This window comes from Necator americanus, chromosome I (assembly GCF_031761385.1).
Source record: "Necator americanus strain Aroian chromosome I, whole genome shotgun sequence".
In the NCBI taxonomy this organism is placed as follows: Eukaryota; Metazoa; Nematoda; class Chromadorea; order Rhabditida; family Ancylostomatidae; genus Necator; species Necator americanus.
Window position 1 is genome coordinate 21,442,195 of NC_087371.1, and position 17,259 is coordinate 21,459,453.

The 17,259-nt window shown below is 42.4% G+C and overlaps 4 protein-coding genes across 6 annotated transcripts in view; 2 read left to right on the forward strand and 2 right to left on the reverse strand.

Annotated features, from left to right (window-relative positions):
* Positions 1–2,004: 2,004 nt before the first annotated feature.
* On the forward strand, positions 2,005–11,943 carry RB195_006431 (uncharacterized protein; the record flags this gene model as incomplete). The annotated part of the gene is made up of 3 exons (XM_064179500.1): positions 2,005–2,151; positions 6,188–6,309; positions 11,697–11,943. The coding sequence occupies 3 exons, from the start codon at positions 2,005–2,007 to the stop codon at positions 11,941–11,943; spliced, it is 516 nt and encodes a 171-aa protein (XP_064036450.1).
* Positions 2,304–3,134, forward strand: RB195_006432 (uncharacterized protein; the record flags this gene model as incomplete). Its single annotated transcript, XM_064179503.1, has 1 exon — positions 2,304–3,134. The coding sequence occupies one exon, from the start codon at positions 2,304–2,306 to the stop codon at positions 3,132–3,134; it is 831 nt and encodes a 276-aa protein (XP_064036451.1).
* A 2,337-nt stretch (positions 11,944–14,280) lies between the features above and the next one.
* On the reverse strand, positions 14,281–14,481 carry RB195_006433 (uncharacterized protein; the record flags this gene model as incomplete). The annotated part of the gene is made up of 1 exon (XM_064179504.1): positions 14,281–14,481. One exon carries the CDS (start codon positions 14,479–14,481, stop codon positions 14,281–14,283), a length of 201 nt encoding a protein of 66 aa, XP_064036452.1.
* Positions 14,482–14,735: 254 nt separating this feature from the next.
* RB195_006434 (uncharacterized protein) overlaps positions 14,736–17,259 on the reverse strand; it is a gene marked incomplete at both ends in the record, with an annotated part of 39,793 nt that continues 37,269 nt past the window's right edge. For 2 of the 3 annotated variants that reach the window (XM_064179505.1, XM_064179507.1), the window contains 9 exons: positions 14,736–14,852; positions 14,906–15,004; positions 15,128–15,229; positions 15,304–15,420; positions 15,489–15,541; positions 16,036–16,156; positions 16,459–16,584; positions 16,701–16,838; positions 16,895–17,167. In XM_064179505.1, the coding sequence (XP_064036453.1) occupies positions 14,736–14,852; positions 14,906–15,004; positions 15,128–15,229; positions 15,304–15,420; positions 15,489–15,541; positions 16,036–16,156; positions 16,459–16,584; positions 16,701–16,838; positions 16,895–17,167 (1,146 nt within the window). The remainder of the gene's footprint in view (positions 14,853–14,905; positions 15,005–15,127; positions 15,230–15,303; positions 15,421–15,488; positions 15,542–16,035; positions 16,157–16,458; positions 16,585–16,700; positions 16,839–16,894; positions 17,168–17,259) is intronic. The other variant, XM_064179506.1, reaches the window with a different exon arrangement.

Below are 17,259 nucleotides of genomic sequence, written 5' to 3' on the forward strand. Positions count from 1 at the left end.
CAGAACTATTTTGCTAGAAGTGTCACGTGGTGTTAAATAGCAAGAAAGGAAAGTTTCAGAACAAACTTTGAGGAGCTGCTGTAATACACACTTCTTTAATGCAATAGTTCTAGATTTACAGACTCTATTATCGCGATATACTTCTTTGCGCATTTATAGATTTTGACTCTGCCGTGAATGCTCCAAGGACCGCGGCGTGAAAATCTCGTCCGCTCCTGCATCTTCCATGTTCTGGGGTGTCCTGCTAAAAGCACTACATGCACAGCTGCGCTAATTCACAGTAATGGGTAATAAAACGTGTGCTGAATACACTAGTAATTGTAATCTACTGTATTTGCCGACTACAGCCGATAAGCGAGCTGCCCTCGACAATCTCCCTAGGAATAACATCGTTGCCCTACTGCAGTAACTGCTGCCGCGACCGGATGCCATCGAAGGCACTTTTTTCACTCTTAGAAGCGCGCAATCCAAAACCAAACCGCGCATTCGAACAGCGGGAGATTGGAATCGGTACCATTCTAACTATAAGTGTCAGGGCAGCTAACACTAGCATGTAAAACCGTTGCAAGTTCAACGTACCTCTAGAATGAAGATCTTTAGAGCTTTATAGTAGTGGTACTCATAAGTTATCAATAATTACTAGTGTGGAATATCAGCTTCAGTCTTATTCAGAGCGTTGATGCATATCAAGTCACAAGTCGTGACCTTGATTCTTGTGACTATTAAATTCAAACTTTTTATTCGTTGTAGACAATTGGCTGAGAATCAACCAATGGAGGAAAATTTACGTCACTGCATCCTGTTTCATTTCTCCATCAGGTGTTAATGCAACAGAGGAAATTTGTTATGTGTATGTAGACGTAGTGATAGTCAACAAGTGCTAACGCACTGATGGAAACTGATCCCAAAGTATCCAGGAAATAGCAAAAACTCTCAAGGTTACTAAAGGACATCTTCAAGAAATTATAAAGATTTACAGTTCTGGTCAAAAGAAAAAGAGTAATATCGCAGCACGATAATGCCAGGACGCCCACAGCGAGATTAAACCCAGAAAAAAATAAGGGTTACATCCCTCATATTCTTCAGACATCTTATTTTCATTTATTCCGATTGATAGAACTCTAAGGAATAAAAATTCCAAAAACACCGATGAAGCGCGAACTCAACTAGAGTCATATTTTTATTCAAAGGTAGCGAAATTTAATGAACAGGCGATTAAAAATCTATCAGCAAGATGGCAGAGCTTCCTGGATAACGATGGAGACTAACGATTGGAAAGTATGAGATATCTATAACACAATTCTGTAACCTCAATGAAATGAAAGCGTGTGTTAAAAATTGTCGGTGTATGATGGCTGTCGATATAATAATGTTGATATAATCGATTAAAGATAAAGCTACATGTATGTAAATTCGTTTTTTTCTTCGTTACCGCTAAAATAAAATCGAGTTTGATACGCTGTACACGAGGTTGTTAAATAAATTTATTGGCTGACGTTTCGGCTATATCGCCTTCTTCAGAGCCTAAAAAGGGCGATATTCAATCTACTATTGAAACGACCAAGCTCTCCACAACTAAACTGATAAACTCCACGCCTACTTTCAATCACCAATTTAGCGACTGCACTGAATGCTCACCTTAGATCGGAGACGCCTAGCACGGACCGCTGACTGGTCAATCACGAGGGGAATGGTTCGAATGACACATTCGGATCGAAAGAACCATTCGAGATATGGCGCGAGTTCCCGCGTTATCGTCAGACATTCGCCCTTGCGGTTCATTTTAGGGTTTTTGGATTGGATCCAAAATGCCTCCAGCGATTTTCGAGCCAACGTTTTAGATTCGTGCGCTAAGATTTGGACCCTAATTTCAGAATTCAAACCCTAAAATGAACCACACCGGTTTTAGTCCGTATTCAACTAATGAAGAATTGAAAATCTAGTGGAGACGACGGGATTAGCGCAGAAATGCTAAAATGTCTCCCTCCGTCTGGGATTTGTGAGATGACAAAGATCATCCGTTCAATATGGATAGATGAAAGGATACCTGATTCGTGGAGACACGCTATCATAATTCCCCTCCACAAGGAGTTATCCGTCACGGACCCTAGGAATTATCGGGGAATCTCTTTGCTGCGTGTAATGTGCAAGGTATTGGAGCGCATTATCCTGGACCGACTCATTAAACATCGCGAAGAAACAACGCGCGACGAGCAAGCTAGCTTTCGTCCTGGCCGATCTACGATTGACCAGGTGTTCATCGTCAGAGAGTGATCGAAATCTGGCAGCGGTATTCGAAGTCAATGCAATTAGCTTTTCTGGACTTTGGAGCTGCGTTCGACTCTCCTCATCGAGGCCGTCTTCTCAACGCGCTTCGCGCCGATGGAGTACCAGGAAAGTTCGTTCGCTTGCTTGATGACATGAATCAACGAACAACTGCTGCAGTTCGTACACCAGCCCGATGTACAACACCGTTTGTAGTGGTAAATGGAGTAAGACAAAGGGCAGTGGCAGAACCCTTCCTGTTCAATTTCGCCATCGACGACATTATGCGAAGAACAGTCGACCAGTGTCCTGCCGACATGGTCTTAGCACCATCAGGGTGCCCCTTGACTGATCTCGAGTACGCCGACGATGTTGTTATATTCGCGGAAAGCAGTACGAAACTTCAACGTGTTGTCAACCTTGTATCAAAGCTGGCTGCAGCCTACGAACTACGCCTACGACCTGATAAATGCAGGCAGATGTGGATCTCTTCGAGACCTCGCACGAGAATCAGGGTGGACGGACAACCGATAGAACTCGTCGATGAGTTCTGTTACCTGGGCTGTACGCTGAAGAACAACGTCAGCTACGAGAGAGATGTTCAGCAAAAATGGGCTAAGGGCACTTCTGCATTTAACTCCTTAACGAAATGCCTGTGGTGGACCACCATCACCAACGAAGTCAAGCTGCGAGTCTACCTATCCGCAATTCGCCCCTTCATGATGTACGGATCGGAGACTTGGGCGGCACCATCTGCGGTGATGGAGAGGAACGAAAGCTGCTTAGGCGGCTATTTGGCTACTTTTGGCCGAGGGTATGCCACAATGAGGATCTTTACGCAGAAATTGATGTGGTATACCGGAAGATGACAGGTGGAAGATATCAACAACTTGCACTGCCATCGAAAGTGGCTGAAGTAAATTGTCTTCGCTTCTCTGGTCATATATTAAGGAGGTCGACAGATCGTCTTGTTCAACGAGTTTTGAGGAGTTTGCCGGATTCAGGCTGGAAGAAGCCACCTGGCCGACAACGGACACTCGGCGTGGATAGGCAGTTCAGACGAGACGTAAGGTTTCGCAGAATGCGGAATAGCGACAAATGGACTGATTCTGTGCAAGCTCTCGCAGAAGATCAAGGAGGTTGGGCAGAGCTGCGTTCAAGGACGGCATATCTCGGCGAAGATATAATCGCGTCAGGCAGTGACATCAGCCCGGCGACTAAGTCAAAAAAGACATGGTCTCTGCTGCACAACTGTAGTTTCTTTAAGGAAAAAGTGAATGAGTGTGCAGAAATGTTCGGAAATGTTCGACTAATCAGTAGGCTTTTTATGTAGGCACTATGTGGCACTTCCAGGACAGCACATAGATCACATGAAAAGTGGAAAAAATGCAATACGTTGGAATATTTATTCCAGCATTTTCGTCTATATCATGTATTATATCATATATCATATATTTCGTAGACATTACTTTTTCTGACGATATTTTTTTGCAGGTTTTATTGACGTTATTTGTTTAGAAGTATCAATTAAGCCTTTGCTTCCAGAGAAATGGAATGTAAAAGAAATGAAGTTCCAAAGAGATGTAACAACTTTAGAAAACTCAAGTTAAACATGGCAAGAAAAAAGAGTTAAATGCGAAACTTTGTTAAACGTTAGACGTTAGTTGAACTGAAAGGTCTAGAACTGATCTCGTCCATGAGATCAACTTTGGATCAATGAGGAAGCGAACGTGATACTTAGTATTGGGTAACCCTCATCATTATTTCATTAGAACGTTTCCATCCTTTTTTAACACATTGCAAAAAGTTTATTTTTTCGTTTGTTAATTTTTCCTATCATTTATGCCTACTAGTTACTGAAGATTATCTACTTCGCATTGCCATACAATAACAGACTAAGCCTTCATACGTTTATTTGCGTGTGTCATGAAAACACTCGATAATAAATCGGCGGAAATCGTGCCAGAGAGGTGAGGCGGGTATATGCAATTGAACCACCGTCTACAGCTGCACTAACATCTATAAAGAAATGATGAGACAGGTGAGTTTTTGTCACACACCAAGGAGAACACATCAACCTTTAATGTGTGGGTATACCTGAAACATTGCGTTTTTGTTCCAGTCATCTAAAAAACACAAATTTTCAGATCAGAACAGATCTGATTTCTGATTATTTTCTAGCTATTACCATTTTTGACTTTTTTGTGCGTGCTTATCTGTTTCATAAAAATTCTCCACGATGATGAAAACCTTTTACATCGGCGAGGACTGAACAGGGAGCATCAGCCCTCAAAGTGAGCAATCCACCACTGAGCCACTGTCAAATGACATTTAAAATGTTCTGATAATACAACTTAGTTTTAGTTACGTGTTAATTAGAGCATAAGAACCTTTATGAGTACGTACACCTGTTTCATCAGGCAGTAAAAGTGATTAGTGTTTTGATCACAACGGTAGCTTCAAGTTGTCATTTGAGTAAATCAAAAAACCACAAAACTATTTTATTCCCTTTTAAAATCATTTCTTCCCATGTTCTTCAAAGGTGTTCTTTTTTTGCAGGCTCTTAAAGTGCTAGAAAGTTGTGATGTACGGCTATTTTCCGGCCATTTTCTTTTCTAACGCCTTTTGTGCGTGTGTTTGCGAATGTCATGAAGATGTTGCATAAATGCGAAAAGCGTTACATCTACAAGAATCGAAGGCAGAATACCCTCTTGGGACATGAGCATTCTAACACTGAAATACCGCTAACATGTACTAACATGTATGAGAACCATGACAAGACAGGTTATTTTTTGTCATATGCTAGGGAGAGCACTTAAACTTCTATGTGTACGTGTACCTCCTACATTGCGCAGGAGGTTAATCGTCTGCTAATACATGTAGGTTTTCTCCTGAAATTTTCGTGGGTGGATTTTAATTTTTGCTCCCCCAACTTCTAAGGAATTGTGATTCATGTATATTTTCTGGCCATTACCTTTTCTGAATCATCTTCCCCCGATTTTAAATTTGCTTCCATAGGAAGCAAATGATGGTTTTGTTCAGAAACTCAAACAAGATAGAGAAGAGGAAACAAATGCGACAAAGATTGCTAGCCTCTGTGGATCCGCCTTCAAGATCACGTAGAGGTGGACGTTCACGCATACAAACCAATTATGCTGAACGACAAAGAAATTACCGCTCAGTTGCAATCCGTGATGTGCGAGAAGCACGCCTGATTGCGCATCGTCAACGACGTTTAAGGAAGACTGAACACAGCACGCAACCTCTTTGACAGCTGGAAGATTCACATTGTCGTCAACTACTCTGCCAATATGAGAACACTGAACAGGGTTCAATTAGACTAATGGCAAATTCGATGCGCCGACGAAAAATACGCCGAAACGAAATTTTGAGCTGCAATCCGAACGTCTCGCAGCTGACTTGCTGCTTCAATGCAGACGGCACTGGGTTGAAAGTCCTCTTTGAAAATGCTCAGCACCAGCAGAGACCCAGACAAACCGAAGGTGCTGAACAAAGAGCGGAACGTTCGTTTAAAATTGCAATAGCAGAGACGGCGTCAAAACGAAGATGCTACCCAAAGATTTGAAGGATTTAAACGCAGAAGGACAACGGAAGCAACGTCTCAACGATAACCACCAACAGGCCGACTCTACGTTGATGCTGAGCGGTGGCGACGCTGTGTTCCACTATAGACGATTGGTCTTGCGCTTAGAAGTCAAATGACAGAGACGAACTACTTGAGCGAAATGAATTGTCTTTGTGTAAACTGTGGAGCGCGACACTTTCTGTTTGAAGTCGAACAGCAGCATCCGTGCACATTCGGTGATTGCTGCAATTACTTGTATTGCTTTGCCTTTGTTTTGCCTTGCTTTCCCTGAGACTCTAAAACAAGTTTTCTTTATAGACAGTTTTGCATCTTCAGAACATAGCGTCAGAGAAAGTTTTTGGAAAATTTAAGAAACTTCAATTCGGCTCTGGCGATGCCCTTAATGGAGAGCAATTCGATGCTCTGAGAAGACGAGACGTATTTGAATGCGGTATACGGTCAAGCTCATATTCTTAACACTGAAACGGCAGCTCAGCAGTGCCTTGGTATCAAAATTCGAGCTGTGATCCATGAAGCATATGAGATTTCTGAGCGAGCGGTTTCCACAAAACAATACTTATGAGCGATCGTTCAAAATGATGAGTGAAGGTAAAAGAGTTAAGGATGAAGCGCGCTCCGCGATAATCGTAGACCAACTACTATCCGGATGGTTTTTGAAGAAAATAGCGAAAAGAATACTGCACTACTATCGCTGATGGCGTAGTTGTTTATGCAGGAGAGGAAAATGATGCTCGCCCCGCCAGAACTCTTGCAGTTCTCCTCAGAGAGTCCGGTGGGATGTCATTGAAACATAAGTGATATTAACGAGAGGTGTGACCTTCCTACGTACCCTCTTCTTTTTCCGACTGGAAGAGGTGGCTGGGGCCCAACGTTGGTGGATAGAAGCGTGCATCCTGCAAATGAAGTACTGTTCCATCTGTTTCTGTCTGTTTTGCATTCGCGACAGTTTCAATTCGGTTCTCCACTCAGGGGAGCCCTTTCAGCAATTTGCACTTTTACGTGAAAATAGAGCAGAATCGTTTAAACTACAGCAGAATGCACCAGGTAAATCTTCACTATGACTCCTACAGAAGTCTGCATGATTACCTAGCCGGAGAGGGTAATCACGGACCTCCAGGAGATCGCGTCGTGCTAATGTCGTCACATATAGGTAGTCCAGGGCCCATGCAACAATCCTACCGGGACGCCATGGCTATTGTTTTTCGTTATGGAAAACCCACCTATTTTCTTGCGATCACCTGTAATCCTCATTGGCGCGAGTATCAGGGAAAAAAACTGCGCTGTCATATTCTGCTGATTACAAAACATGAATGGAAGGCGCAAAAAGTGGCAAAACTCAGACAATGTTATTTGTTCTGAAATACCAAAGAATGAGGAAGAATCGGAGCCGTATGAGGTATGTGGTCACCTATGATCCACAGAAACTGGTGCACTGATGATCCTCGTTCACCATGTATGCGTGATGGAAGATGTGCAAAACGTTTCCTCAAATAGCTGCCTGAAAGCACATTTATGGGAGCTGATAGCTACCCAAAGTATAGGATATGGAATCGCACAATCGTCGAGATTAATGGAAGTGATGGGTGTGTCGTGCCGACCAACTTGTACCTTCTTACGAACTTTAACTGTCATGTGAACTTTGAAATTTGTGGCAAAGTTTCTGCTTTCAAGTACTTATACACGAATAACTCAACGCGATTCTGGTGACAGCGGAAATCATGTGGTGTACCACATAAAACAGCATCACTTTGTGGCAGTACATGAACATTTGGCTGTAGATGTCGCAAATTCTAACTTCGAACTCTAACCTCTTATTTTGGGCTCAACCGGTGGTGTGGGAATGTTTTCGATAATGGTCTGCAGTCCGATATAGACATTGATGCTCACGAACTTTTTTCCTACGAAATCTCCAAATATTTTTCATTCACAGCACGGCATCTTTGGAAACCAGTAGGACGTAGAGTTAAGGAAATACGACGCATGTATACAGTCTCACCACGAGATGTAGTAAGGTGCAGTCTCCGCAAACTTCTGTTGGAGACCAAAGGAAAAATGTCATTCCAATATCTGAGAACAGTAGATGGAGGAACGCACGAGAAGTTTTTTAAAGCGGCAAACGCTTCCGGATTCCTTGATGATGATACATACTATTGTCAGAGTATTCAGGAAGCCGCACAGTTTCGCAGCATCAAAGTTATGTAATTTCGTTGCTTGCTTGATCTGTTATTGTGAAGGCGCGTTCGCTGAGGAACTATAGGGTGAGTTTTCGGCATCGATTGATTGGCTGACGATTTCATTAACAGAGAAGTAGTTCAAGAGGAGGTGATTGTTGGAGGCTGCTTCGACGTCGCTGATAGGATGTCACTCCTTAGCACTGGGATGCGATTCTAACAGTTATGCCACCTGCAAATCAACGGCCTTCACTTCCTAATATCCTGTTGACCATGGTCGGGATGAAAGTGAAGAATCACGGCTATATAACCCATTGAATACTCATTTCAGAAAAGCTGCTAATGACATCCTTACAGCAATGAATAACGGAGACAACCTCTGCCTTTTCATCGACGGGCCAAAAGGAGCAGCGAAAACTTCTCTATAATAACATCTATAACCTATCCGTGAAACAGCGTCGTCAAGTGTTGTGTGTTGCTTGGGCTGGAATCGCAGCCAGTCTTCTCCCAAATGGACGAAAAGTAACCTCAGCATTCAAGCTCAACATGACCGATGGAAATCACACATTTCTGGTGAAACGCCAGCTAGAAGCGCGACAGCTCATGGCCATTGATATTATCATATGGGATGAAATTTCCGATGCTCCATAGTGCGCTCTCGAAGCAATTGAGGGTTTGCTACGTGTATCATTTAAATTCGGCGACAACCTTCATCATTAAGGGCGATTTTGCCCATAGTTGAGCACGGACAACGCGACGATTTTGTCAGTTCGTGTGTGAAAAATTCTGTCCTTTGGTCAGTATTCACCGTTTATCGGCTTCAAGTTAATGTGGGAACTCGAGAAGCTGGATTTGAATGGGCTTATTTTCTTTTCGATGTAATGGGACTGCAAATGATAACGAAGAAGGAATTCAAATTTCGGAGTTCCTGAGTCAAAAATGTATTCCTCCAGAAATTTTTGGTGAGACAACTGATCCAAATTGACAGTTGACCATTTTGAACGAGCTGTTTCTCATCCCACGACTCTGAATGTCAGACAGCTAAATAAAGACGCTTTGGAGCAGCTATGCACATCTCATCACATCACTCCAAAATAAGCGTACTTACAAAAGCGTTGACGAGGCACTGTATCATGAGGGTAGGTCGGATGAGTTGTGCCCGGTAGAGTACCTAAACACGTTAGAACCCACGGGAATGCCACCTCACAAGCTACGTACAAAGAAAGGTGCAATCGTCCTGCTTCTGCATAATTTTGACGTTGTCAACGGTCTTTGCAACCTGACACGACTAAGAGTAGAAACCCTCGGACACTATGTGCTTAGCTGTCGTTTTGTTTGTGGGAGCCGAAGAAATCAGCTAGCCGTAATACCCAGGGTGATTGATAATATGTATACATACCATGCTTAGTGGGCATCCTTTATGAACAATTAATGGGTGCAAACAACTTTAGGCTGGTGTATAATACAGGATGGAGAAGTCAAACCGCCATTTTGAACAAAGCTTGTATAGTGGGTGCGTACGCTTTGGGGGAAGTAGGCACTGACGTAGGCGTTTCACACATTCAGAAGTTAGTAACCATGCAACATTGGACTGGTGAACAGAAAAGTTTCTCTTTTACAGCATTTCTATTCAAGCTAGAAGCTTAAAAACAGTGGGATTACCAACGAGAAGAGATGCTCGTGTAAGAGCGGTTTAGACACCCCAGAGATTGGAGGCGCTACGAGTAACAATTATACGAATACCTCGAAGAACTGCCAGAAAAATACTCAAAAAAAAAATCTTTCCACGAAATTCTATATATGTATGTTTTTCAATGCCTATGAATTACTGACTTATTGACCCAACTTATGATTACATAGATGGACTTTCCTTAACGCTAGGTTTTATTTCAAAACAATTTTAGGAAGACATATTTGTATTGTGTGGTGCTGCGGTGTAGCGATCATCACCTCTGCTTCACACGCAAAAAAGGAGGCAGTCGGTTCGATTCCGGACAGGACCTGATACTATTGATTTGTTGCTACTGCTGTATCTGGTTAAGCAATTTCGATAATCCTCAGTATCTATTTCTCTTTTCATAACTATTACATATCTTAATACTTAGTGTCGTTTTTTGTATAGCTTTTTATAGCGATCTGGTTACCATGAAAGACTATTGTTTTAAGTTTTTTTTTGCTAACTATTATTGCTAAATATCTTGTTTGTTATTGTAATGACTGATTTTCTACTTCTCTTTCGTATTCTTTTTAAATTTTTGACTAAGATTGTGACTCGCTCCAGTATATAAATTAGCATGTGCCTACCGTATGATTTCAAAGTTGGAACCCGTCAATCGAATTAATATTGGATTTGGCTAGGGCACCATCACCCTTCGGGATCGCTCAGCGATGACTCAAGAGGTTTCGAGAAGGTCACAAGGACCTTGAAGACACATCTTGGGGAACGTTCCCACCGGTGACCAGAAAGCACGCCCAATGTTGAAATGGTCGAGAGTGGACCTTCCCAGACTTGAGCTGATATGGCTGAGCACTTCGAGTGTGATGAATCGACGGTGAGCAAACGGCTCCACGAATTCGGCTACACAAAAACTCGATCAAGTTATGTTATGTGCCAGGCTTTTTCTAAATTTGTCTCTTTGAAATTTCCTGTACTGTCCTGCTCTCGTCGTTATCCTAAACATATACTTTCCCTTATGGAACAAAAGAACCGATTATTTATGAAATTTAGTGATCCCTTATCCAATGGTTATTAAAAAAAGGTCTGCTCTGATCTCGACTACCACGTGAAAAAGCTCAGTGCAAACTATGAACTTCGATTGACCAACAGAGCATCCTTCAAACTCTTGTTTTCCTATGTAAACAGCAAACTCAAATCTAAAATGTGCCTGTATTATTGATCAATCTGGCAAAAACTTCTTCATGATTCTGACTAGGCTAATGCCCTTGGTGAGTATTTTGCAAGTGTCTTTTCTGCTGAATATGTCTGTGGTCTCGACGTTAATGTATCGGATGATCCTCATGATCCTCGTTTTCCTTGTGACATTTACATCCTAATGATATTCTTGGCATACTCAAACGTTTAAAAGCATCGACCACCTTACCCTATGATGGTATACCACAAATAGTCTATAAAAATGCGCAGAAACTTTATCTCAACCATTGGCTCACCTCTTCAATGTTCCCATGCTACTCGGTGAAGTTCCCGGACTCTGGAAGGAAGCTCTAGTTATTGATATTCCCAAAACATCCTTCTCAAGTCTATTATCTGATTTTCGCCCAATTAGCATCTTTTGTACTCTTGTTAAAGTTATGGAAAAAATGTTGAGGGACAAACTCTTGTCTTGGGTTCTAAGAAATAATGTTATTTCTAAGGAACAACATGATTTTGTCCATGTTGATGTAATCTCTATCGATTCATCGAAAGCTTTTGATAAAGTTTGTCGCAAATTATTGTTAATGAAATTGGAAAGTATTGGGATCCATAGCAATATGTTAGCCTGGATCAGGTCTTACCTAACTAAAAGGTTCATGGCTGTTAAAGTTGGACATGCATATCCTGAAAAATTCCATTGTAAAAGCGGTGTACCTCAAGGTGGAGTACATTCCCCCTTATTATTTCTTTTATACATAACTGATTTGCCAACTTGTCTTAGAGCTCCTCTTAATATCACAGCACAATTCTATGCTGATGATGTTAAAATTTATTGTGTCTACAGCTCTGAAAACCGGTATGCAATGTGCTCCCAGTTACAATCTACCGTAGATAGTGTTGTCCTCTGGGCATGCAAATGGGGTCTCGCAATTAATCCTAGCAAATGTTGCGTATTGCATCTTGGAAACGGCGACTCAGCAAACTATATCATAAACGGGATACTGTTAAAAAAAGTGCGATACCACTAAGGATCTATTAGCTTGGTTCAGTTCTTCTATGAAGTTTTCCATCCATATTGATTATATCTTAAGAGAGCATTCGCGGTTCTATTCACAATTCCTCGCAATATTCGCTGCAATGATCCTAAAATCCTTACGTTGTTAAATAAAACTTTTGTTTTACCTCAGTTGGAATACTGCTCTCAGATCTGGAGTCCCTATGCCAAAAGATACACTGCTACGACTGAGAAAGTTCAAAAAACCTTCACGAGGCTAGTTTTCATTAGAATTAGTTATGAGTACCAAAACATATCGAATTACGCTGATCGATTGAATGCATTAGCATTAAAACCTGTGTTTTATAGAAGAATAATCTCAGATTTAGTATTTTCCTTTCGAATCCCCCGAAACGAAACTAAACGGTCACCCAGTAAATAGTGGATGTTTAGACCTAGCAGTACCAGAATAGGGGGGTTTGGAATTTATAGCAGAGACCTTGGCAGAAACTTTCCACATCTCTCTTGCTCGTTCAAATGGCTCCGTCTTCTTCCCCTACACGTGTTTATTGCCGAAAGCAGCAGGATTTTTAAACGAAGGCTGAGTCAAGTTGACTTAGTTCGACATTTCAACCTCGAAATTCCCTAATTTCGCGCTTCTTCTTCAGCTTCTCCCAATGGACAGTTCATCTCCTCATCTTTCTCAGTAACAACATCAGTTCGTATGGCATTCTAAGCAAGACCGCCTGCTCCCTGCTTTCGATTTTCTAGTTTTTCCTTCGATTTCGTCTTTATTTGACCTTTCGGTGCCTTTGTTTCGTCTTCGGTGTTGTATTTTGCTTTACTATTTATGTAACTAGTAGCTTGACTGGTTCTTCTTTGCAACTTTATGTTTTTCTTCTATTTGCTTCTGTTTTGCTAGCAGGGATCAGTCGTTTTAATGCGTTCTAATGTGTAGTTCCTTTGATCTTTTGTTTGAACCCTCTCTGCACTGTTGTTATTTCCCTTTACTTCTCTATCTAGCCTATAATATTAGTGCTTCCTTTTCTACTCATCGGTTGAGCGGGATGAGCCAGTATACCCGCTTGCAGAACTGCCGGTGTTGTACCTATTAATTCTGTTATGAGGGCATCTTGCTGGCTGATGTGATTGGAAGCCACTAATTTTTATAGCCTACCTATACCTTCTTATTTTCCAAGAGTTTTAATTCCCACCCTGTCGAGTTTATGTGCTTTTTGAAATTACTAAATCGTCCCTTGCTTTACTGTTCGCGTGACTTATCCCTGCTTATTCTCATTCTACTCTTTTCTCGTTGCTGGATTTTCTATTGTTTATTTGTATTCATTCCTTGCCTCTTACTCTGGGCACGCCTTTGAGCGTAATAAATAAATAAATAAATCAAGGGGTTTTTCACCTTTTTACGTCTGCCAACAAAAAAGCGAAAAAAGCGCGCTTATACGTTTGTTTTAAAAAAAAAGTTTAAAAAATTGCCCAGCTAGGCTGGGAATTTCTGCGTCATACTTCATATTCAACTGACCACTATCTTTTTTTTGTCCATGTCTAACTTTTTATCGTACAAGGAGTACCAGTATCCAAATGATGTCAAAAATGACCTGTCCTTCATCTCTGGCGAACGCGGGATTCTCTCTCTTATTGGTAGGTGGAAAAATGTTGTTGAGTCATTTGTGGAATTGTTATTGTTTGATTTCCTGGTTAGTGAATAAAAAAATTTTTGATTTGAAATTCTTCGTGAAAAACGAAACTAAGTATCCCGGTACCTAATATGTAGTCTTCTGCGTAGCTACAGCCAGTAGAGCACCTGGGATGGTTGTCGGTGTCTCCATAAACGACTGCAACGTTATTTCGTCGAGTACGTCGGCGTGCTATCATATTTGCGGGATACTTAACGTCTGGAAGGCATTTGCGGCCTAACTTCGCTCGATAAACTGGCACTAGATCTGTCTAGACAAATAAGAACGTCGAGTTGATACAGCAGATCAACGCAAAGGTTGCAGAGTAAAAATGGCCTGTAAATTGTGACGGATCTGTGTAAGCGGTTGTACTCGCGGTGGAATGGTCGAGCCGCGAAAGTGAGCGAACTCTGAGGAGAACCGAATGCCATTTACACAACAAATCTGGCGGCTTCGACTCGATCGTACACCCCAACCATTTTGAACTGAACTTCTATGCTTTGATGCATCTCAGAAGAGACTGATCAACACCAAGCACTCCTTATTTATCCTCTATGTTAACGTGGGTTTTTTTTGCCGCCAATTCAAGCACATATAAAACACATCGTGTCTCGGTCGAACAGCTATCCATGTAACTGGTTTTTTCCTTCTTAAGCACTGCAAGTTCCTTTCTCCGCAATTCAAAAGTATACAACATGCTCTGTGTTTTCCATGACAGAATAGAACTTTTCATTCGACGATAAATAGCATTCAGCAAAAGTAAAGAAATGCATTAGAATACGCCATCCTGAAAAGCTTCTACTACCGAGCAGTACGAAAAAGATATGTTCGCTGAGCATAGCATATAAAAATCGAAATAAATAAACCGTAGCGTTTAACATAAGTAGCAGTGGTCAGTGCTGCAAGACTCGGTATGAAGTTAAGGCACAACAGAGGTTGCCGATGAGGAAGAGCTCAGCTCGGAATTGGCCCTTTGACATCGAAAGAATTGACTATAGGCTGCGATATGTGTGGATTTTGTAACAGAACAAAGGAGATAACAATAAATTCAATGATATATACAATCAACGTGCAGTGGATTATGGCAGATATTGTGTTCGTGTTAAAGTATCCTATCAACAACTGCGATCGGAGCTCACTCCTCCGGCGACACTCCTCGCTCATATCGTGCCTTGTTTAAGTTCGCCAAACGTTCCCTAGCATGGACTAGCTCCTTCTCTTTACGCAGAACTTGCTCCTGAGCGTCCATCACCTTAAGGAGACAAGAAGAGGTAGGCTAGGACAGAAGTTAACTTTATTCCATACCTGTGCGATACCGCTCACTAGCCGATCCGAAATTACTATGTTCCGCTCGTCTTCCACAACATTTTGTCTTGCAGAACTGACCAGTCGTTCAGTAGCAGTCTGAACGAATAGAGGCGAATTGCAGCCAACTTCTTTAAATGGTTCCTCACTTGGAATCATTGTATAAATTGGGGATCAAGAACCCGTAAAGACTTCTTAGGGAGAAAAAAGTGGAGCAAGTACCTTCACAGCGTGGCCTGCGCCTTGAAGTCTTCTTCTAGCCTGACTATCCATGTCAGCCTTTACATTACAGGCAACCAACAATTGAGCAGTTGATGCCGCTACCTAAAATTAAACATAAAATCTTCGCCTTTCCTTCCACAACAAAGTGATGCTCTCTTATGCAGAAGCAGAAATACCTGTTTTGCAGCAGAAATCAACTTCTCCTCGCTTGCTTGTCCCTGCACGAGAGCGTTAGCTGCTTCGCATAGCTGATGAACTGCTGCTACTACAAAGCGAGCAGCACTGATTAGACCCTGAACTGGGTAATTATGGGAAATCGGCATCACGACATCACCAGTCCGTGGGAACGGCGAAAACCCACCTCAGACCATTGGTAATCCTCGCTGTGTTGTTGTGGATGAGAGTCCAGACGACCTGAAATGGGATAAGTCAAAGGAAAGCACCTACGAAGATCAGAAAGGCTGCGAAAGTGATAAAGGGTTTCTTTTTTACATTTTTAGCGACGTCGCCCAAGCAAACAGCAGCAAATGTTCACAGCTGAATTACCAACTAAGATTTTACAGCAATTCGGAAGCATGAGGTGCCTTACTAAGGAAAGATCAGGATGAGTGATCACTCATCATAAGAGTTCCCGTCAGTTTTCCCACAGTAGAGAGAACCATTCCCTTCGGTTAAAGATCCTCATGTCTTCAAGTCAATTCAAATCATAGATCGTACGGCTAACAATTCAAGATCAAATCATAGCAATCAAAATTTTCATGAACAGATTTGGGATCTGGAAGGTTCTGCGAGTCGAGTTCACTTCCTTCTTCGATACAGAATTTAAAAGAACATAGGGTAAAATTCATCGATTCAAAAGAGCAAATGATGAAGCGAACCACGAAAGAAATTAACTTTAGAGCACTCACCTTGAGCGATGAGTTCTCGCTGAGCTGACGACGCTGCTTTGACTAGTGTCTGGACCGCAGCGGTGATGGACTTGGCTGCGCTAAGGATCTGCTCGTCAAACGCTAAATTCTCATCGGTTTTCTGAAAACAGCAGTTTTCGTAGCATCGCTCACAGCAAATGAGTTCAGAAGAGAATGCAGTAGATTGAGAGAGGAGTCCAGTGAAGGGCACGCCCGACCTTCGATATGTCTAATAGTTCTGGTTAGCACTGAACCCAAGAATACCAGACATATCAAAGTTAAAACGGCCACGGAGGGGGAAGGAATGGGCGGGACGGTGGATCAGTTGGTGGTGAGGAGAAAAGAGGGCAAAATATGAGGCTAGAATGGACAGCAAATGGATGTGGATGTAGAAGAAATTCAAAAGGGTGTGCCGTAACCTACCGTCGGTTGCACACGAGGACGAAGCTCGGCCAGCTTCACAGCAGCCGCCTCAATTGAGCTGGCCGCTCCCATCAACTCGTTCTCGGCAATAATGGTGGGATCGGCATGGTCAGCCCATGTATCACCCTGAAAATTGCACGGCTGTTCTCAATCGAATCTACATTAATCTAATGAGACGGTCAAGGATCTAAGTGAATAGATGCGCTGGTGATCTAAAGTTGTCATAATAATCTTATTCGTACCTTCAATAGTTCGCTGCAACCGATGAGATCCTTCACTGCTTTTGCAACTCCTCTGGATGCCTCCAGAAGCAGCTGACGTGAAGACTGGTCGGCGTTACGGGCTAGCACTGTGTGCAAAGCGACAAGCAATCCACGAACCTGAAAAGTCCTCGTAAACGCCAAATACGCGAAGAGATCCGCCGTTCGAGACCCACCTGAGCAGCGACTTCTCTTCCTGAGTCGAGTGTCCTGTATCTGGCTTCAGCAGACTCAGCGTCTGCCGCAGCTGCTCGCGACACAATCAGCAGTTCGCTGACAGCAGCTCGTGCCAGATTCGCAGCAGCAATGACATCACTTTGTTGTAGTGTTTGTGCGGCGCCAGCCAGACGAGTTGTCGCATCGGTAACGCGCTTGGTGGCGCGTGCGAGATGTTCCGGAGTGGCACCAGAAGGACCAGATGTGCCTTCGCCAGTTTCGTGGTCGTACGACTAAAAATAATCAACACACTTCATGTCCAAAAGTCATCCTTATGAAAGAAAACCGAAGAAATCTAGAAAAAAAAACAATCCTCAGACTTGTT